This window comes from Rosa rugosa, chromosome 4, assembly GCF_958449725.1.
Source record: "Rosa rugosa chromosome 4, drRosRugo1.1, whole genome shotgun sequence".
In the NCBI taxonomy this organism is placed as follows: domain Eukaryota; kingdom Viridiplantae; phylum Streptophyta; class Magnoliopsida; order Rosales; family Rosaceae; genus Rosa; species Rosa rugosa.
This window is the reverse complement of record NC_084823.1, coordinates 52831856-52854168: the sequence shown is the minus strand read 5'-3', so window position 1 is coordinate 52854168 and position 22313 is coordinate 52831856. Positions and strand designations below refer to the sequence as shown.

The 22313-nt window shown below is 40.3% G+C and overlaps 1 protein-coding gene, 1 long non-coding RNA gene and 1 pseudogene across 3 annotated transcripts; 1 reads left to right on the top strand and 2 right to left on the bottom strand.

The window, feature by feature from the left end:
* The first annotated feature begins 710 nt into the window (after positions 1–710).
* On the top strand, positions 711–5195 carry LOC133742712 (protein NLP6). Its single transcript, XM_062170394.1, has 5 exons — positions 711–1181; positions 2027–2586; positions 2736–2783; positions 2902–3841; positions 3972–5195. Exons 1-5 carry the CDS (start codon positions 929–931, stop codon positions 5030–5032), a joined length of 2862 nt encoding a protein of 953 aa, XP_062026378.1. The 5' UTR covers positions 711–928; the 3' UTR covers positions 5033–5195.
* A 785-nt stretch (positions 5196–5980) lies between these two features.
* LOC133745011 (bidirectional sugar transporter SWEET4-like) lies at positions 5981–22057 on the bottom strand (annotated as a pseudogene).
* On the bottom strand, positions 9425–12520 carry LOC133707071 (uncharacterized). Of its 2 annotated transcripts, none has more exons than XR_009844902.1 (5): positions 12388–12520; positions 10954–11057; positions 9928–10006; positions 9646–9688; positions 9425–9464 (listed from the first exon to the last, which is right to left on the bottom strand). It is a non-coding gene; the product is annotated as an uncharacterized LOC133707071 (long non-coding RNA). The 2 variants fall into 2 exon arrangements; XR_009844901.1 differs by having other exon boundaries at positions 10958–11057.
* Positions 22058–22313: the final 256 nt, after the last annotated feature.

The following is a 22313-nucleotide window of genomic DNA, read 5'->3' as shown; positions in this document are numbered from 1 at the left end:
CACTAAACGATTAGCCTCGCAGAAAAGTTTGTCACTTTGTTGTAAGAAAGAACAACTAGTGATGCGGAATCTGGTGGAAGTCCGATCATCAACTTGTGCTATCGGTCCAAAACTACTGCTAAATAATGGGATTACCTTTATACTAGTTGCCTTATGGGCAATTTTTTTACAAAATTTGAATACCAAATGACCTCAGTATCTCAAAAATTATAATATTAGAAGTAACCAATACGTAAAAAGCCATCATTTAGTACTCAATTTTAATAATAGCATATAAACATCATTGATTCTTGCGTAAATCAATAAAATAATTACCCAAAATAAATAAAATTTATTTACTATTTTGGTCAAAATAGTACAAATAATTAACTTAAGTTTGGTCGAGTGGACTAGCATGAAACTCCATGTCTAATACCAGTTTGTGGTCAACATATTTGCGTGACATTTATGTTTGTGTTCATGTGGAGGGAGATTAGTATGGCTATAACAAGATACCCTCATGGACCTCGATCTAAATACTAATTGGAATACTAATGTTATACTAACTCGTTAACATAACTGAAGTGACCTGCTAATCGCTACCTCATCTCGATCAAAAAAATAAAAAAGAGTACAAAAAAAATTAAAGAAAATGTTGTGTCGACGTTTATGGTAGCCGTTGTTGTTGCCACCAACACAGGATCATTTTTTCCGCATATTTTATCCACCAGCACCAAGCACTCACTCTCAGCGTTGCAACTTGTTGTTAAAAACAAGTAAAATATGGATTCCATGGAATCAAATATAACCCAGTCGGCAAATTACCATTACCATTACTACTTCTTCTTCTTCTTCTTCTTCTTCTTCCTCCACCTCTTTTTCTTTCTTTCTACCACAACTTCTTCTCTCCTTGCCAAATTCTCGGCAACTTTTCCCGGAGGAAACAATTATGTCCGACCCCGAAGAGGACCGAGCTCCCGCCATTTTCCCCAAGTCAAAGAACCTGGACGCCATGGACTTTGATATCGACGTTTCCTGGCCCTTGGATCAGATCCAGTTCCTCTCTAATCCCACCTCCCCGCTTCTCTTCTCCCCCGCCGACGACCCCTGTTCTCCTCTCTGGGCCTTTCCCGATGTCAATCATCATGACAACCTCGCCGGCGGAGGCCGAGCTCTTCCCGACCCGGCCCAATTCGTTTCCGGTGAGTTTTCGTTTCAAGTTGTAATCGTTCTTATTGGTTTTGGTTTACTGAATCAGAAAGTTTGTATATTTTTAACTGTTTTCTATGTGAGTTTGTATGATATGGGAATTGGGAAAAGCTTTTAGATTTCAGCTTTTGGGTTTTGCTGGCAAGATAAGGCAAGGCGAAACAAAAAGGGTTTGGTTCTTGTATAATTCAGCTCTCTCTTTTTGGGTCAACATGAATAATAATTCAGCTGAGCAAGTGCTTTTTTTTTTTTTTGGCAAGAGCTGAGCAAGTGCTTTAGGGGGTTTCTTTTGTGGAAGGGTTTCTAATTAAAGAAATACTAGTAGTGTTTGTTTTGGTTTATCTTGACTAATTTTGTTAAAATTTAACAATTGACAAGTGTCAAAATCGGGTTCTTTGCTCTCTCTTTCAGAAACTAAGGATTTGTAATACCCAACCACTGCAAGTGGTCTAGTGGTTCTTGCCTAGTTGGGTGTGCTCCCCAACCTAGGTTCAAATCCCGAAGCTGTCAAAGTGGCCAGACACTGTGCTGCAATGCACAGTTAGAGCATTTCACATGCGCCGAAGGGGTTTATCTACCCTGTTACACTCAAAGGCTCCTACTGAATGTCATAGGATTTTCAAGTTCACTACTTCCTTTCTTTAGGACAAAGTTTGGGAGTTCATTTATCTAGAAGATCAAAGTTTCGGGATTTCATAAGAGTTTGAAAACACATTTCAGTGGCTTAACTTTTGCCATCCAGTTACAATATTGGCATATTGCTTCATTCAGCATTTTTAGTTCCTGAGAGGTTTGCTCATTTGGGTTTTGATTTTTTTTAATATCACAACTAATGCAGATGCTAATCCGGTTGTGGAGAAGCCAAGAGAGAACGAGGACAACAGAATGCTTCCATCCCCATTTTTGGGACTGGACCCAAATCCAGATGGTTATTTTCTAATTAAGGAGAGAATCACTCAAGCATTGCGGTACCTCAAGGAGTCGAGTGATCAACATGTACTAGCTCAGGTTTGGGCACCGGTGAAGGATGGAAGTCGGTATGTACTCACAACCTCAGGGCAACCCTTTGTGCTGGATCCACATGATGGACTTCATCAGTATAGGATGGTTTCTCTGATGTATATGTTTTCTGTGGATGGGGAGAATGATGGAGTGCTTGGACTTCCTGGCCGTGTTTTCCAGCAAAAGATGCCCGAATGGACTCCAAATGTTCAGTACTACTCCATCAAAGAGTATCCACGGCTTGATCATGCTCAGCACTACAATGTTCAGGGAACCTTAGCTTTGCCCATATTTGAACCCTCTGGGCGGTCCTGTATTGGTGTAATTGAGCTCATAATGACTTCTCAGAAGATCAACTATGCTCCTGAGGTTGATAAAATTTGCAAAGCACTTGAGGTTAGTTTACTTTGTTTTTTTTTTTCAATATCATGTGATGTTCTATATTTCAAATGTCAATAGATTTATCAGTCAATTACTCAATTGCAAAAAAAACAGAAAAAAAAAAATAGAGATTTGTCAGTCACATAACTTAGTTTCTCCTGCAGGCAGTAAGCTTGAAAAGTTCAGAGATATTGGATCATACAAGCACACAGGTGAGCAATGTGTGGCTAATTTGGTGTTCTTTTGGAAACCAAGAAAATAAATATGGATTTCTTTCATTTATTCCTCCTCCATTCTCACAGATATATGCTTGGCACTTCTTGTAACCAGATCCAGATACGCAATGAAGGTCGCCAAAATGCATTAACTGAAATCTTGGAGATACTGACAATGGTATGTGAAACTCATAAATTACCACTGGCTCAGACATGGGTTCCATGTATGCATCGCAATGTTTTGGCTTATGGTGGTGGCATGAAGAAGAGCTGTACAAGCTTTGATGGTAGCTGCATGGAACAGGTCTGCATGTCCACAACAGATGTGGCAGTCTACATTGTAGATGCTCACATGTGGGGTTTTCGAGAGGCCTGTGTAGAGCATCACTTACAAAAGGGTCAAGGGGTTGCTGGGAGGGCATTTTTGTCCCGTAATGCATGCTTCTGCAGAGACATTAGCCAGTTCCGCAAAACAGAATACCCTTTAGTACACTACGCACGCATGTTTGGGTTAACCAGCTCATTTGCAATCTGTTTACAGAGCACTCACACTGGAAATGATGATTACATTCTAGAATTTTTTCTGCCGCCTAGCATCAGAGACAGTTGTGAACAGCAGACTTTATTGGGCTCCATATTGGCTATAGTGAAAGATCATTGCCAGAATCTTAAGGTTGCTTCTGGAATTGGACTTGCAGAGGAAGGAACAGTTGAGATTGTTCAAGCTTCTATAAATGAGGGACTTGACTCAAGACTTGAATGCATACAGATACCCTGTTCCGTGGAGCCACTTCCAGGGTCTTCCTTACCTAACAGAGAAGAGATGGTGCGCCTAAATCCAGCAAAACCACAGTTAATGGTGGACATTGATGCTATTAATGATGAGAGGAATGCAGTTCACAACGGTGGAAAAAACAACATTTCTGTTCCCGAGAATAAAGACATAAAAAAGACATCAGAGAGGAAGCGTGGGAAAACTGAGAAATCAATTAGTCTAGAGGTTCTTCAACAATATTTTGCTGGGAGTCTTAAAGATGCTGCAAAGAGCCTTGGAGGTTATTTTTTATTACACTAAACATCAATTTTTCTCATGTTGTTTCAACAAATGCCAAAATCCTTGTTTACATAATTAGAAAGCAGTACTAAATGAAATATATTGATCTAAAAGGAATTTTTGTTTTGCAGTTTGTCCTACCACAATGAAGCGCATCTGTAGGCAGCATGGAATCTCCCGCTGGCCATCTCGCAAGATCAACAAGGTCAACCGTTCTCTCAGTAAGCTAAAGCTTGTAATTGAATCTGTCCAAGGTGGTGAAGGAGCATTTGGTTTGAGTCCTCTTACTACAAGTCCACTTACTGGTGCTGTTGGCTCCATTTCTCAACCTTATACAAGCTCTCAACCCTATGAAGTTCAGGGAGAAAAGAAAGATTCACCCAGCTCTAGTACACCAGGAAGAGAGGGACAGGCTGGGATAGAAGATCCATTGCAAGATATTGGTAATGGCTCAAACTCATCCAAAACAGGTAGTGGCTCAAGGGAGGCGAGTACTGGTACCCCTACTTCTCATGGTTCATGCCTAGGTAGTCCGGCAAATGGAAGTGCAATGGTAAAGGACCCCTTTGTTTCTTCCATCCATGAGCAATTCGTTGAAGTTGATCGCTCCCCGGAATCAGCATTTCGACCACCAGAGGAACTGTATGTACCAGTTCCGTGCACAATACCACATGCTCTCCTCATGACAGAACCTGAAGAACCATCTAGAGGAATGCTACTAGAGGATGCTGGAAGTTCAAAAGACTTGAGAAATCTGTGTCCTTTTACCGATATAACTGTGCATGAGCAAGTTCCAGAAGTTTTCTGGACAGACCCCCCATGTCCTGATTCGGCTCCTAACCAATCCATGTCTACTCTTGCTTACACAATGCCTCATAACACATCTTTACAAGAAATGAGGAGTGTAACCATAAAGGCAGCATATAAAGATGATATCATTAGGTTTCGGATCTCTATGAGTTCTTGTATAGTGGATTTGAAAGAGGAAGTGGCAAAGAGATTAAAGTTGGAAGTGGGCACATTTGATATGAAGTATATGGATGATGACCTTGAGTGGGTTCTGATAGCTTGTGATGCAGACCTGCAGGAATGCATGGAAATTTGCAGATCATCAGGCAGCAATATGATCAGACTCTCTGTTCATGACATTCTGTCCAATCTTGGAAGCTCTTCTGAGAGCACTGAGGAATGAGGATTCAATTGTAGATATGTTTAGTTCGTAGAATCATTTCTATATGATGCTTAGCAAGTGCCAGGTAGTAGTAGGCATTGTTTGATAGAGCTTGCTTCATTTTTTTTCTTTAAAACGAAAGTGACTGCATTCTTCAAATCATTGTCGATATAGTGTTGCTCCCTCCGTGCCTCGATTTCATTGGACTTTCTGTTCCTTTACATTTTGCCAATAATATATAATGGGATGTCACATGCATGTTAAGTAATCTGCATTTCATGACCCTTTATATCTTGTTTAGAACTTGGAACTTCATTTGTTTTCTCAGTTGCTGGGACTCCATGTCAAAGAAAGAAATGAAATGCTTTAAAGAAGAAATTTAAGCAATAATAGAACTGTAGTAGTCAGTTAACTTTTTGGCCTCTTGTTTAATCCAGAACGATGTAAAATTTTTAAGGCTTCACCTCTTGTTTAGGAGGCAACTAGCATGCGGCATGCATGCCACAGGGTGAACATAACCTCGCATGCATTATTCTTACTGTTTGCTACATTCAGCGATGATACTTAAAATCACATCTCTCATGTTCATAGAGGTTACACACATCTAGATGTGTCTTGCCTTAACGAAAGACATGACCTGCAGTATGGTTATTTTGCCTGATACATATTAATTAAGCGTGAAACATTACTCCGATGAATGCTCCTTGCCGGGGAGATGGCAGAGTTCATCATGTGGTGTGGTGGTTCCCGGAGTGTGGCCGCTTATCTTTTTGCGTTCATTATCATCTATAATGATGACCTTTGACAAACTCATCTCTGGACTTGTAGTATGCGGCATACAGAACCAGTTGACCTAAACCAAAAACTGCTCCCAACTCATGGGTATCTGAGACCAAATAACATTTGGTTGACTTTGAGGATTCATGATTGGAATCAACAACGTGATTTAACTTAAATGGAGCAAATTATCTATAATGGAATAGTGTTTTGAGTTCCGGAGATTACAATGATGAAGAGGTCAAAACGGATAACAGCATATGCAGTCCCGGTAAGACCATTTGCAAACGAAGCCAACGAGAGGAAGAAGGCATGTATTCCACCCGTTTTGTTGTGATCACCATTTTCTGTCAATATATATGTAGGGCTGTCAATTCCGACACGACCCGATAACACAACTCGAAACCCGCACGAAATAAAGCGGGTTGAACCCGCACGATTAAAAAGCGGATCAGCGGTGGGTCAACCCGCTATAACCCATTTAATAAATGGGTCGGCCACGGGTCAACCCGCCAACACGAAGTGAACTCGTATAACCCAATTGTGCTATGTTTCTTCTTGAAATTTTGGAAGTTCAGAGTATTTTATCATAGGATTAGACAATTTGAAATATTTCGCTTTTTAATTATTAGATTTAATTATTTATGAATTATATATAATTATTTATATTCTTCGTCTTGTGGAGTTTTTAGTGAATTTAATCAATTTATGCATTTTTTTAGTTAAATAGGTCCTATTGTTAACGCTTAAATGGGTCATTTTATCTAACAAGACACGACCTATTTATTAAATGGGTTAAGCGGGTTGGAAACGGGTAACCCGTTTAATAAATGGGTTGGGTTTGGGTTTATATTTTGCAACACGACAAATACCTTAACCCGACACGAACCCAACCCGACACGACCCATTGACAGCCCTATATATATGAACCATATAGCAAAACACTATAAATAGTAAAGAACGACGAGCAATAAATCGTCACTAAGCTCCATAAAAAAATTAAAATCGCACACGTTAGAATATTGTTGGCATATTGCCTCCTATAAAACAAAAAATAAGAAGGGACATACTTTTGTCGACCAAAAATTTATCGGTAAAAGCCTCTAATAAAAATTAAAATAAAGGGTGACATATACTCAGCAATGAATAAGTTATCAGCAAAGCCTGTTTGGCTCCAATTTTGTTGTAGCTGGTCAACAGTCTCTTTTCTGCGCGGGCGTGCCAGCACCGTTCGGGTGCGGTCGTCGGGAGTGTCCCTTGACCTGACTTCTATCAAGCGATTGTAGACGAGGAGAGCACCAACCTCGTCGTGGGATTCTTTATGCCACGTGGCGAGGACTTTTACTGAGCTTTTTGAAAATCACAATCGATACTCGATGTTGTAGATCGAGCAGAGCGAGAACCACTGGGAAGTAGAGAGAACTTGCTAAAGCGTAACTTTAGCTTGGCTGGTTTGCGAGGGCGTTACCCTTGCTTGGCTGGTTCCGTAACCGCTGTGGTCGTGGTACTACAATTGGCTCCCGAGGAGACTAGGACCGAAGTACGTTGACAGAGGGTTTGGTGGCACTGAAAGTCAGCTTCTGAGAAGACTGGGACTAGGAGTGTGATCACCGGTAAGAGAAAGAGAAGGAGAGGATTTGCTCTTAGAGAGGTTGCTCTAGAGAGAACTTAGATCATCTTAGAGATGTTTTGATGAATGAATTGGTTTCCTTGATACTTGTTGTAGCCTCTATATATAGGCTACCAAGCAACACTATTTGGCCTTAAACAACTCATAATGGGTTAGGTTTTAGCACTTAAACATTAATGGAATGTTAGGTTTGAATACTTAAACACTTAATGGAATTTGTTAGGTTTAAGTAATTTTCTGCTCCCTTATCCTTCAATTTTTATCTCCACTAAGAACTCAGATTCAACCTTCGATTTCTTCATATGAAATGATACACCATGAATGTAGATTATTGTGGTAAAATTTCAGAATTTATTTCCATGTGGTTGGGCCGGAAATGCTGCTGGACCTCTTACAGGTCCAGTTTTCCAGTTTTGCTTCTGCAGAAAATTGGATTGATTGTTTGAAGGCCTTCCACTCAAAACTAGCTCTGGCACTCTTCATAAGAAATGATCCTTGGGCTGTCTAGAATAGATCTGCAGAGTTTCAGCTCATTTAGAGTTCATTTTGTCAGGCGTCCGCTCCTTCTGTTTAGCTCGGTTTCTCCTAGCCGAAGTAGAAAATGTGCTATAGTTGACTTTTCATGCTTCCATGTTTCCATAGTAGGCTTTATTTAGCCTCTAAATATATATTTCGAACTTGTCGACAATATATAGCTTGAGCCACTGACATTGGCTCAATTTCTCCAAGACGTGCCTTGTCAGGCCAAAATGCTCATTTTGGGTCCAAACAAAGCCTATCATAAAAACTAAAATATAAAAGGGCACACCGCACACGTTGACTAACAAAAAATGCGCCGGAAAAAACCTCTCTCATATTAGGGTACATAACATGTATTTAAATGTGTCACCACTTCGCCCATCATCTGCCCATCTGATGCTTAAATAGATGAGATGAAAACTAATTTGCATGTAGGGTTTTTATCCGGAGGCTAATTAAGGTGATCAATTATTAATTACCATGACAGTCAATGGTGAAGCATACATCATGATGTTAAATGCAGTGGCTGTGATACCCACAACCATGGACCTCTTGCTGTGTATATGGGCAAAAGTGAGAACCAGAAAGCTAAGAACACAAATGAAAATTGATCTCCATAAGAAGTACGAACCACCAGAAGCAACATGGACCTCTTTCTGTTATCAGAGCAGCTCAGAAAGATGATGAAGTAGACGACCTTGATGGCTATACCTATACCCAACCAGTTTATGGTGCACTCCAGAGTGTTGTCCTGCGGCACCATGGGTTACCCGTCACTACACCAATTTTTCAATCAGACGACAGTTTTTCACTGTCGTCTGATAATAGGCGCTGCTGTTGTCTATCTCAATGCCGTCTGATACATGAATCAGACAATACCACAAAACTGTCGTCTGACAAAGTTTACTACAACAGCAGCTACTACACAGTCTGTTGTCTGAATACCACGAAGAACAACAACAATTGGTATCAGAACTCTTGTGCAAAGTAATTTCAGATGGCAGACCTTGGAAGAATGTTGACGTGTAATGAATATTTAGAGAACATTGATTTGTACAAAAACGGTTGTCTGAATGAAGCTTGTAGATCAGCAATGTAATTGAATACTATTGACTGACTTTGAACAAGACAACAGGAAAACTATTAAAGCTATTGTGTGTCATTGCTTCAGACAACAGTTTTTTCTTTCTTTTTTCTTTATGTTCATTTGTTAGACAATGGTTTGCGATTGGTATTGAATTGTCTAAGATAGAAAAGAAGATATACATTCTATACAATTGAACAACATATCCTTGATTCCAAAAACCATTTCATTCCATCAGCAGTATTCATCCTAACATTTACACAGGAATTAAGCTTGCCCAAGTGCCTATATCTATTTCATTAGCTTAACAAGCTTTCAAGTTTCATGAGCTTTACATGATAATAAAAAAGAATACAATTTGCTCGATCTCCCAAGATAGTTGTAAGCAAAATCACTGCAAGCTCTTTAGTATTGTACCACTAAGATAGTTGTAAGCAAAATCACTGCAAGGAAAGAAAAGTAGATGCAATTAATAAACTGTCAAGACAAGTTACAAATGTAGATCATAATCAATTTCCACCTCTTGCCAACTGTTATCATGTAGAAGAGATGTAATAGTTGCAAATATGCACTAGTTTATAACAGTTCTAAGCGTACAAATGCAGCAGATACAATTTGATGTACCAATTCTCTTGTTCTCCAGCTAGAGTTCTCACATCCAAAAATCCTACACATAATAAATTGCAGCTTATAAATGACATAATCTTAACAGGAAATTGAGACAGCTAAATTATGTGCCTGAACCAATATATAAAAGTCAATGAAACTAGGATAAAAAATAGAATCCACACACACAAATTTGTTTTAGTTTCAGTAGTTTCGTAAATGATGTGCCATACTATATCCCTCAACAAAAACATAAACACAGAGCCTGAGCAAAGCCTTAAAAAAATCAGAAGCATATACCAGTATCAAAACTAGGAAAAAAAGAGGGAGTAGCACAAGTGCGAGTGGGAGCAGCCAACAGGTGCTTCTGCCTTGATATCTACATTGATAATTACAAGAAAAAAAAAAAAAAAAGGTGCTGATGTCAGAACCCAATAAGACTATTGAATAATAACAAATATATGAACAGAAAGTCACAACAACAAAAATGCATCTTTGGTTTAATGTATAAATGAATTTACGAATGCAATGAAATTAATCTATGATCTCATCAACAATATCTAGTTTGGTCAGAGAAGGTATCTATATAACAATTATTATGCAATGCATCATGCACTAACAAAGAATGGCTTCCTCATAAAATAGATTTCAATGAACTAAATTGTCCCGAAAGAAAAATATGAAACCAGCAGATAGAATAGCTTTAGTGTCCGTATTAGACTAGAAGGCAACTTCTATTCACAGAAATTATAAATCATCAAGGTTGGCAACTTCAGTACATCCGCATGATCCTGCATATGTGTAATTATGCATGCATTATCTAGCATTAAAACTTGGTTATATAGTATTCAAGCTTGTTAGCTTCAGTAGATTCCCAGGCATTTCTATATGCATTCACATAGATGAACATGCATGAGCTACATTTATGTAAACTAATATGCACGTATACCTGTGAGACATCAATTATCTACCTTCATGTTAAAACCAGCCTCTTATATCCATTAGACTATTGTTTCATTTAGCATACTTAAGGCTGAGATTGCCCTTTTTCGACCATAACAAAAGTCCATGGAACAGCAAGGCCACTTACTATCATTACTGGGCACCTCCATACAAACCCATATAAGTCATGAAACAAGTAACATGCCTCTGAGTTTAAACAGAAAAGAAAATCAAATAGACAAAGTTTCTAAACCACAAACCAAAATATCTGGAGAAAACCAATATTTGAACCAAACAGTAAGAACAAAAATCTTCTGTTGATGAGACAACCAGTACACTTTATGAATTCCTAACTTTTCTTTCTTTTAGGCCAGACATACTTACATACTTTTGACTATTATTTCACGTGAATCTGGCAGCAATTGACTCTCCAATCGACATTGTGCATTGAGGGTTCTCCACCTTGAGGAGGCCTCTCATTATCGATCCTAATATCCAACAAACCTAACCAACAAAACAACAAAGCTGAATTGCAAAACCAGATAAAAGTGGAAAGTGCACGAATTTTTCAATTAAGACCAAAATTAAATCACCCAAAGGATTAGATCACCATGGACTGAACTGGGCATCAGAAAAAAGAATCTGAGGTGTAAGCAACCAAAACAAAGTCGAGTGCTTCCCTTGAACAAGAGATGGGTGAGAAGTTGTACCTTGGATTTTACCAACTTCTGAATTCAGTTTACTTCTTTTTCCATAATTACAGACATGTATCCTAGATTCTACTAGTATACAATGGATTAGACTTCTCTGAAATAACGACATGATTCTAATCCTAAAACAGGGAAAAAAAAATGGTGGTCTGCACATCTATTTCGTGTGAGGTGGAAAAGCTGCTAACGAGGTTAATTTATTTGATTTCTATTATGTTAGTAGGGTTTAGAAATTAAGCAGGCAATACATATATTTCTTTCTGTTTTGTTGATAGAAGACCAAGTGTTCAATCCTTTGCCTGAGAACTAAATACAAGACACAGCAAAAGAATTCCAGTCGAGTTGCATGAAATAGGAGAACATCATTTGTTGGTGTTTTTACACTAACCCTCCCTTTGTGAATCAAGTTTTGATGGATGATATTGATGGCCTGGTGAGGCCTAGGATGGTTGTAACAGCTTCGGTTGAGTAGTAGTAGTAGTTTCTTTTCCTCTTTTTCTGGGCTTAATGCCCCATGTAACCAAAAAAAAAAAGAATGGCTTCCTCATAAACCTCCACAAACCAAAGTCAAGAGCATACTAGGAGCACACACTCTTGATAAGAATTTATCAAAAGAGAAAGGTTCACTAGGAGCAGCCTTTGGTTCTTCAGTCTTGCTACCCGTTTGCTAACAGTCCTACATACTTCAAGTTATAGCTAACAATTCAATTCAATTATAGCTTGTTCAACTACAACCAGTGTTCAATGCCCAAAGAATAACCAGGGGGGGAGAACAAAGTCAAATGCATGCCATGAGCTAGGGAAAAGCAGGAGTAGAATTAGTGCCCGCCATTGTTTCTGGAGCCTTCACCATTTCTATTTGCAGTAAACAATTACATTTATATTAGCTTTCGTCATGCAACTAGCCTCATGCTTCAATCATTTGACTCAGACAAAACCCAAGAATAAACAGAAACAATGAAACTTCATAGTCTAAGCTAACAATCAGCCAAGTATCTATTGTCAACTAAGCAATCAACATAACCAAATTGAGCCATAAACCCTAACCAAAATCCAATAAAATCTACAATTAACAACAAAATAAAATGACAAAATCAAGTAAAACTACCTTGGTGGTTACTCGGTAGGAGAAGTAGGCCTGCACGCCATTGCCTAATTACACAGAAACAGTAACAGAGACTGACAGGAACGGCTGCGATGACGGCGATCCAAGGGCTCCCCAATATACTTGTCTGCTACTCCATTCAACCCAATTGCAATTAAGATAAGCCCAAACTCAAATTTACAAACAAATTCATAAAATCAAGGCCAAATTGAGGAAGGGAGAGTGGTAGATTGTAATTACCGTGACAAACGCGAGCTTCGGGATCGAGGCCAAACCTTTGAAAGGGTTCGATGATGAACTGCTTCTTGCCGGGCTGAGGGGGCTGGGTCTTTTTGCGGGACAAATTGTTGGGCTGGCACGGCGGCTGTCGTCGTAAATGTCAGAGTGGTTGTGGTAGCGTTGGGAGAGCCAGAGGCCGTCCATATCAGCCAGAGAGATTGGATCTGAGAGAGGTTTACGATGATGGGCCCTTCCCCCTTCCTTGTGCGGCCGCCCTCCCGAACACCTGACGCTCAGATCTAATCTTGTTCAGCATAAGAGAGAGAGAGACAAGAGGCAGATGACTGGCAATTTGGGCGAGGATAAAGAGAAGAAGAGAAAGAGAGATATAGAGGTATATGAATTCGTGAGAGGGAAATTAGAATTCGTGGTCTGGTCATCTCGATCGACGGAGGGGTGGCTGGGTTTTGTTCTCCGTTGCCCAGGCTATCTTTTGGTGGTGGCGGTGTCAAAAGACGACATAAGGAAGTCGAGCTTTCCGGCGTGACAGAGAGAAGATGAGAGGAAAGGGGAGAGAGAGAAAGAGAGAGGGAGGTCTGCGGCCCGAGCGAGGAAGGAGCAAAGGAGGAAAGGCTATAGGTTTACATTTCCCTTATATACTGCTCAAACATTTCACCAAAATTTGGTCGAACGGAGGGAAGTGAAATTTGAAAATTTAATAAAGTGTTAAAAGCCAATTCTTGGGCGCCAACATATATATTGAAACCCTAAAACTCACACAACATAAACTCAAGTGCATTGTCTGAAAAAGAGTGGCACAACAGAAAACTAAAAATTGTTGTGTGAATCAAAACAATCACACAACATCTTTCAGCAGGCATTGACTTAAAAGATATCAGACCACAGACACCTAATAACAGTTGTGTGATTGAAAATAATCAGACAACAGCAAAAATCAACCATTGTATAAATGAACCTTGGACAACATCACATAATAAATGTTGTCTGAATTAATTCATTCAGACAACATCAAAAAATTCAACCATTGTCTGAAATGCTATTGCACAAGAGCCAAGTAAAAACTGTTGTTGGATTCGAAAACTTAGACGACAGAATATTTCTTGCTGTCGTAATGTTTGCTGTCGTCTGATATGTGTTGTCTGATTCCGAAATTGGTGTAGTGCGTATAAGGTCCAGACCAGGCAGTTGACTAGGGTTGCAAGGTAGGGGACTGGTGAGAATTTCTCCACTGATGCTTTCTTCCATATTCCAACAAAAGTTGGGCTGCACCAATACTAAGCCAAAATGACTTTTTAGTTATTTTAGCTAAAATTTGACTCAAAAATGGCTAGCATTGCTAAAAATGCTCTAATGTTGTAGAGAATTGGAAAAATTGTATTGTATTGTATTGTATTCATCTCACCATGAGGTTTATATTGGGTTACATCATGTATACAAAAGGCAATACATAATAGCTATACTAATCACTCGCACATTACAAGTATGTCAATCGCATACATTAAGCAATACCTATTGCATGAATAGTCATTATCATTTACAACACTCCCCCTTGGATATTCCATGTCAATAGTGTTGCCTCTGCTATATATGCGCTTCTAAGTTGTCTCGTCAAAAACCTTGCCAAGTAATAAAAAACCCTGTGGGAAAAAACAACTTTGGTCGAAGGAGAAAAAGAGCACAATGCGCGTGAATGTGGAGTAGTCGACATCCTTCAACACTCCCCCTTGTGCCTCTCAAACTCGGTGATGACGCTTTGATCGTTGCCTCACTAAAAACCTTGCCAGGTAACAAAAACCATGTGGGATAAAAATAACCCTGGTTGAAGGGAAAAAAGAGCACAACACGTCCTTCACTCTTCGAGATCGAACATGTAGACATCATACCTTCCCCTGATGTCAAGGTCTCCCCCTGAGTTCTACAATTATGGGAGTTCGGATAACTTTCTTAATCCGATGCTCTTCACATGTTTCTCGAAGGTGAATTTAGGTAACGACTTGGTAAACAAGTCCGCTACATTATCCTCTGAACGGATTTGATTCACTTCAATATTTAGAAGTGTTTGTTGTTGCTGATTGTAAAAAAACTTAGGTGATATATGCTTAGTGTTGTCGCCCTTGATGAAACCTAACTTCATTTGCTCAATACAAGCTGCATTATCTTCATAAATGCATGTAGGTTCATCTGTGGTAGACTTCAAACCACAAGTTCCTCGAATGTGTCTAACTACAGACCTTAGCCATATGCATTCTCGCACGGCTTCATGTATAGCGATAATCTGTGCATGATTTGAGGAAGTAGCAACAAGGGTCTGCTTTGTAGACCTCCAAGATATCGCAGTGCTTCCCATGGTAAAGACATAACCCGTTTGGGAGCGACCTTTGTGAGGGTCAGAGAGATACCCTGCATCAGCAAAACCCATCAAGACATCGTTGTCATTTTGATGGAGGGGAGGAGGAGCACGGAAGGTGGCGTTTTGCCTTGTGGAGTCCGATCCCACACTTCCGTTATTTCTTTTCTCTCTGTAGGGATAGAACAAGCCCATATCAATCGTACCTCTCCAGTATCGAAAGATTGTCTTTATGCCAATCCAATGGCGGCGTGTTGGCGCAGAACTGTGTCGAGCTAACAAGTTCACTGCGAATGAGATATCTGGTCTTGTGCATTGAGCTAAGTACAATAATGCGCCTATTGCACTTAGATAGGGCACTTCAGCCTCTAATAAGTCTTCGTCCTCATCCCTTGGACGAAACGGATCTTTTTCAGGCTCAAGACTATGACCGATCATGGGAATACTCACAGGCTTTGCTTTATCTTCATTAAAGCGCCTTCATAATTTTTGAGTATATGCTGACTGATGGATCATAATCCCATCACTACGGTGCTCGAGTTCTAGTCCGAGACAAAACTGTGTTTTCCCAAGATCTTTCATCTCAAATTCGGATTTCAAGTACTTAGCAGTTTCCTTTAACTCATCTAGAATTCCAATTACGTTCATGTCATCGACATAAACTGCTACAAATGCAAATCCGGAACTTGTCCTTTTTATAAACACGCATGGGCATATTTCATTGTTCTCATATCCCTTCCCAATCAAGTATTCACTTAGACGGTTATACCACATCCGTCCGGATTGTTTCAATCCATATAGTGAGCGTCTCAATCTTATTGAAAACTCCCTCCGTGGTTTAGAGCCACTTGACTTGGGTAATTGAAGTCCATCTGGAACCTTTATATATATCTCTGAATCTAGATCCCCATAGAGATATGTTGTAACCACATCCATAAGCTGCATGTCAAGTTTTTCGGAAACTACCAAACTGACAAAATAGCGGAACGTTATAACGTCCATTACAGGAGAATATGTCTCCTCGTAGTCGATTCCAGGGCGTTGTGAGAAACCTTGCGCCACAAGGCGGGCTTTGTATCTAACAACCTCATTTTTCTCATTACGCTTTCTAACAAAGACCCATTTATGGCCAACAAGCTTTATACTTGGGGGTGTCAGCGTTATAGGCCCAAATACCTGTCTCTTTGTTAGTGAATCCAATTCAACCTGGATCGCATCTTTCTATTTAGGCCAGTCTGCTCTTCGTTGACATTCTTCAACGAAGCAAGGTTCGTATCATCGTGTTCTATAATTCCTTGAGCAATAGAATATGCAAACACATCATCAAGGATAATATAATCTCGATTCAACGTCTCATGTACACTAGTGTAATTCATGGAGATCTCCCTATTCCCTGGAATTGGTTCTAACATTGGAGCGTCCTCCAATGATGTCTCTTGGACATAACCATAATCCGGAATATCTTCATGAGACGGGTTATTTATGTCGATGATTAATGGATCTTTCTGTGCCAAACTCGCTTTCTTTCTCGGGCGAGAATTCATCGAACCTTTGGGCCTCCCACGTTTCCTTGCTGGGAGCCCGGCCTGAGCCACATTGCCATCACTATTAGTGGTGGCGGCGCCATGCCCAATACCCCTAGGGGTGGCGCCATGTCCATGATTTTTAGGGACATCAATCCTTGCAGGCACGTTTGCAGCAGATATATGTGATCTTGTCACTTTAGCGATATCAGAAAACGCATCAGGCATAGAGTCTGCTACGTTCTGAAGATCGAGAATTCTCCGCACTTCAATTTCGGACTGTGCGGTTCGGGGATCAAGATGAGACACAGTGGGGACAGACCACGACAATTTCTGTCGTTCCTATTGAACGTTATTGTTCCTATCTCCCCCTAACGATGGGAAGATTGTCTCATCAAAGTGACAATCTGCAAATCTAGCGGTAAATAGATCGCCTGTCAAGGGTTCTAAGCAATGTTCGAAAAATCGCTAGGCGCTAGTCGGGCGGTGGGTTAGGGAGGAGCGCACAGGCGCCTAGGCGGTTTTGTATTTTTTAATTTTAATTTTAATTTTTATAGCTTTTATTTATGTAATTGAAAATATATAAACTTATAAAGACTCAAAAGAGTAATAAACTAAATATTTATCCTCCTAAAAAACAATAAACTAAATATTTATTTAATTAAATAGAGGAGGTACAGTTTGAAGTTGTATTCAATTATCCAACCAACAAAAAGACGCATTCAATTGAAGCAATTTGTTGCCGTGCAATCTTGTCCTTCTCCCTACCAACTAAAAGTAGCCACAAATTACTCTCTCTCTCTCTCTCTCTCTCTGACATAATTAAGTAATTAACTACCCCATTCATTTTCACTCCCCTTTCTCTCTCTCCTCTCTACGAAACCAACAGCAACCATCTCCACCTTCTCACTCCCCTCTCTCTCTCTCTCTCCTCTCTGCGAAACCAGTAGCAACCATCTCCACCTTCTCTCTTCATTGATCTTTTCATTATTCAATCAATAACCAATCCTAAAGATCCGAAAACCATAACGAAGAGTGTTTACTGGAGATCAATTTCCGATTTGCAATTTCCGATCTGGTTTCGGAGTTCAGCTGCACGCAGAGAGAAAGAGAGAGCAAGAGCTACTGAGTGGCAAAGAGAGAGAGCGAAAGCAACTGAGCTAGAGAGAGAGCGGAGAGACTGAGAAGAGACCAGCAACAGTGAAGATTTTGCGAATTTTTAAAAAAAGGAAACGCCCAGCCCCGCCGCCCAGCCGCCTGGGCGCCCGCCTAAAACCCAAACGCCCAGAAGCTCCGATTATGCATTCCTCGAGGCGGAGAGGTGTCGCCCAGCTCCTAAGAGCCGCCTAGGCGGCCTGGGCGGCCGAGTTTTAGAACACTGGTTCTAAGTAGCGGATAATGGTTGGAGAGTCATATCCAACATAAATGCCTAATCGTCTTTGAGGACCCATTTTGGTGCGCTGTGGCTGCGTAATTGGCACATAAACTGTACACCCAAATATGCGTAAGTGTGAGACATCAGACTCATATCCAGTAACCATCTGGGACGCAGAAAAGGGTTGAATGGCAATAGGCCTCAGACGAATGAGCACAGCTGCATGCAATATTGCATAGCCCCAAGCAGAAACAGGGAGATTGGTGCGCATAACCAATGCTCTAGCGACCATTTGAAGTCTTTTAATGGCAGCTTGTGCGAGACCATTTTGGGTGTGAACATGAGGAATAGGGTGTTCAACCTCAATCCCAATGGACATGCAATAGTCATCAAACGTTTTTGATGTAAACTCATTAGCATTGTCAAGACGAATTGACTGAATGGGATGATCAGGGTGATGAGCCCGTAATTTAATGATTTGTGCTAGGAGTTTAGCAAATGCAGCATTTCTTGTAGACAATAGCATGACATGTGACCATCGTGTCGATGCATCAACCAACACCATAAAATATCTAAATGGTCCGCAAGTTGGTTGAATAGATCCACAAATATCACCTTGGATTCTTTGTAAGAATGGAATATTTTCCTTAGTGTCCTTTGCATAGGATGGTCTCGATCCTAATTTTGCTAAAGAGCAGGCTTTGCAAAACGAAAGATGGGCTTTAGAAGCAACTAGGGAAGTATCCGGTTGAGCCACGAAGTCACAATTGACTTTAGAAGTAGAAAAAGGAACCAAGAAGGTATTGGTAGCGTCAATATCACTTTTGGGCCGCAAGGGGTAGGCGGCACCAGCCCTACCTTGGATCGAATTTTGGTTCTGACTTATTTTCTTTTTGAAAAATAGATGTCCGTGTGAAGTCTTTAATATACGGATCATCATATCATGACCTGGGTGTCCCAAACGGTCATGCCAAAGCCTATATGTGTCAGAATCCCATAAGTCATTTCTCATGATATGGTTGGATTCAATAATTCGAATAGTGGTTGCATACAACCCACTAGATCGACACATAAGTTTCTCTAATACTCGTTTATGTTCGTAATCATTAAAGGTGATGCTCTGAACTCTTGTCCATTGTCACAATGTGTTTCCACATGAAAACCATTGGCTCTTATATCTTTAAAACTCAATAGGGTCCTTCCAGCCCTAGGAGCATATAGAGCTTCGGTGACATTAATACTTGTGCCATTTGGCAACATAAATTGAGCTGGTCCTCGACCATGAATCAATTGTGATGGTCCAGCCATCGTAGTCACAGAAGATCGACTAGGCGTCATCCATAGAAATAGTTGCCTATGTCGCAATATAGTATGTGTGGTGCCACTATCAACAAGGCATTCCAACTCTCCAGGAAACATACTGAAAAATAATAAAGTTCGGAATTAAAACATGTCCATGACATCGAATAATAATACGATACTTTATTAATAAAGATAGCCAATGATTACATCAAAGGTCCCAGAAAGTCTAATCCAAAATAAAATCAAACTAAGACACATTGTAGTCACTCTATCCGTTTGGTAACTCCAATCAAATATGACCAGGAAAGTAGAGAGATGTTGGTGGAGCGAGGCTCTCTTAAGTACCAATGATCTCAATGACTTTCCTAGACATCATATTTTATTGGGTGCGCCACATGAGAAAGAGTTAATACAATTGTCACTTATTGACTAAGGCATATTGCCATTACAAAAATTCTTGGAAAATAAAAGGACTAATCTAATCAAAGTCTGCGGCATCCTTGTGCACTTCATTGTCAGCTTTAAAGTCCTCTATGGTGAGATGGACGTGTCCACCATTTTCTTCTTCTTCTGCAAGGTACACTTCTTGCTCCCTCAGGTCCCTATATGCCATGTATCTTGCAGCTAGTTGCTCGCTTGCCTTGCATTGCTTGAACCAATGCTCACTTGATCCACATCGATGACACACATCATTGTAGTTGCCTCCCTTTAATTGAGGTGCACGTTGTGGGCGTTCCCTAGGAGGGTTGGTGCCACCACCATGACCCATGGTGCCACCACCACGGCCAGGGTTGCCACGACCCCCTCTCCCACGTGTGGCATTGCCACCACGTGTATCCGCACCAAACTTGCGGTTTCCTTCCTGGTTAGGGCGGTTATATGGACCCATACGTCCCTCATATCCCTTATTCTTAGGGTTCCGCTCATTGCGCCCTCTTTTGGGTGCATTATAATTCGCCTCATGAACGCTCTTAGTTCCAATGGGCCTTGAATTATAATTCCTCACGAGTATGTTATCATATTTCTCAGCTACAGATATGAGATTGATAAGCTGATGAAACCTCGTGATTCGTCCAGCATTGACTTCAGTGCGGTATTGCTTTGATACCACAATGGCTGAAACGGGGAAGGTGGAGAGAGTTTTCTCAATTAGCTCTTGCTCTGTAACAGGTTGTCCACAAAACCTCAACATGGACTATAGGCGAAGAGCTTCTGAATTATATTCAGCAACAGACTTGAAATCAGCAAAGCGCAGATTGTTCCATTGAACCTTCAAGTTAGGGAGGAGGGAATCTTGGACATTGCCAAAGCGCTCTTCTAGCGCTACCCATAGCTCTCTTGCATCCTTGATCGACATATACTCCAATCTGAGTGCCTTGTCCATATGGCGTCGCATCAAGATAACTGCTTGAGCATGCTTTGTAGGTGTTCGCACGAACACACGATCAGGGTTAGGTGCCTGGATTATGGGTAATATTCCCTTTGAAGTGAGGTGGTTCTCAACATCGGTTACCCAACTGTGGTAATCAGAGCCTGTTGAGTCAAGCATGGGAAAGTCGAGTCTAGGTTCATTCGACATCCTGAAAATAAGAAGAGAAAATATATTAGTTTCGGAGCTAAACTTCCACGAAAATTAAAATAATAAGATTTCCGAGCTATGCTACCAAGAAAACAATTTCCAAGAATCTATTTTGGATTAGACCAAACAATAATGTTTTAATATGGTCACAATTTGATGCTTACGAACGCTCTTAGTCTAAGCATTATGAACACTCTTAGTTCATACGAACGCTCTTAGTTCGTTTAATTATGAACACTCTTAGTTCATACGAACACTCTAGTTCGTTAAGCGTGAATCCCCACAATTCCGCTTTGTTAAATACTCAGAACCATTTGGCAACATATATTCCAACATCCTGCTGAAAATAAAAGGAATTTAAAAGACAAGAAAGCAGGAACTTTAATCTTTAAAACTTACTTGTTGAAATTGGGAGCAGATTCTCTTCTGAACAGCTCCCACTTCGAATGGTGTACAGGTCTCAAAACGACTCCAATAAGGATGAAATTTGGAGTTCAGATAGAAGAGGCAGAGACGAACAACTTTGATGAAGGAAATATTTTCATCTGAGGTCCCGATAAAGAGGTTTCAGGGCGTGAAAACAGGCTAATCTGCACAGGAATGAGCGTGCTGCTGTGCTGCAGGGGCAGCAGGAGTGCGACGATACTGCAGGGGCAGTGAGGCTGCAGGGAGGCTGCGGCAGGGGTAGCAGGGAATGCAGGGAGGCTGCGGCAGAGGGTATTTTTTCTGGCTAGGGCTTGGGTTAGAGTATCGTGCTGATAACGTGTTGTAGAGAATTGGAAAAATTGTATTGTATTGTATTCATCTCACCATGAGGTTTATATAGGGTTACATCATGTATACAAAAGGCAATACATAATAGCTATACTAATCACTCGTACATTACAAGTATGTCAATCGCATACATTAAGCAATACCTATTGCATGAATAGTCATTATCATTTACAAAATCTAATAGGTTTTTATTTTAATTACAACCTAAAGATTAGACACATATGTTTAGCTAACCTCACTTCTAGGAATTTTCATATCAACCTCTTTCTTAGTGTTAAAGGAAAAATCCCACAAGATCAGCTGTCAAATATTATCATTGATAATTAGTTAGCTGTTCCTTATTTTGTGCACGATTGTAGGAAATAGAGTAGGATCTAAATATGTAGTATTGTGTATAAATGTGTAACTCAGCCTTGTGAATAATTAAGAAAAACACTCTTTACCATATTATATATGTTTCTCTTTATGGTACCAGAGCATTGATCTGGGAAGATATTGTGAAACACAAACACCACTCTAGACAAAGCAACCATGGGTAACAACAAAGAAAAGAAGCCAACCGATTCAGGCATGACTTCGAATCCTTCAAATCCTATATGGAAAAACTCCAACCATCCACTCTACCTGCATCATTCGAACTAGCCTGGCGCAGTCCTTGTGTCACAGCCTTTAATGGAAGACAACTACAACACATGGGTTCAATCCATGAGCATGGCCTTGAACGGCTTTGTTGACGGATCCCTTAAAAGGCCAACTGAAGACAAAACTGAAGAACTGCAGCAATGGAAT

Excerpts from the sequence above, each read along its gene's own strand:
- LOC133742712 (XM_062170394.1), top strand. The coding sequence starts at position 929 with ATGTCCGACCCCGAAGAGGACCGAGCTCCCGCCATTTTCCCCAAGTCA. Across the intron at positions 2,587-2,735 it reads AAATTTGCAAAGCACTTGAG|GCAGTAAGCTTGAAAAGTTC; the intron begins GTTAGTTTACTT and ends TTTCTCCTGCAG. Across the intron at positions 2,784-2,901 it reads TGGATCATACAAGCACACAG|ATCCAGATACGCAATGAAGG; the intron begins GTGAGCAATGTG and ends TCTTGTAACCAG.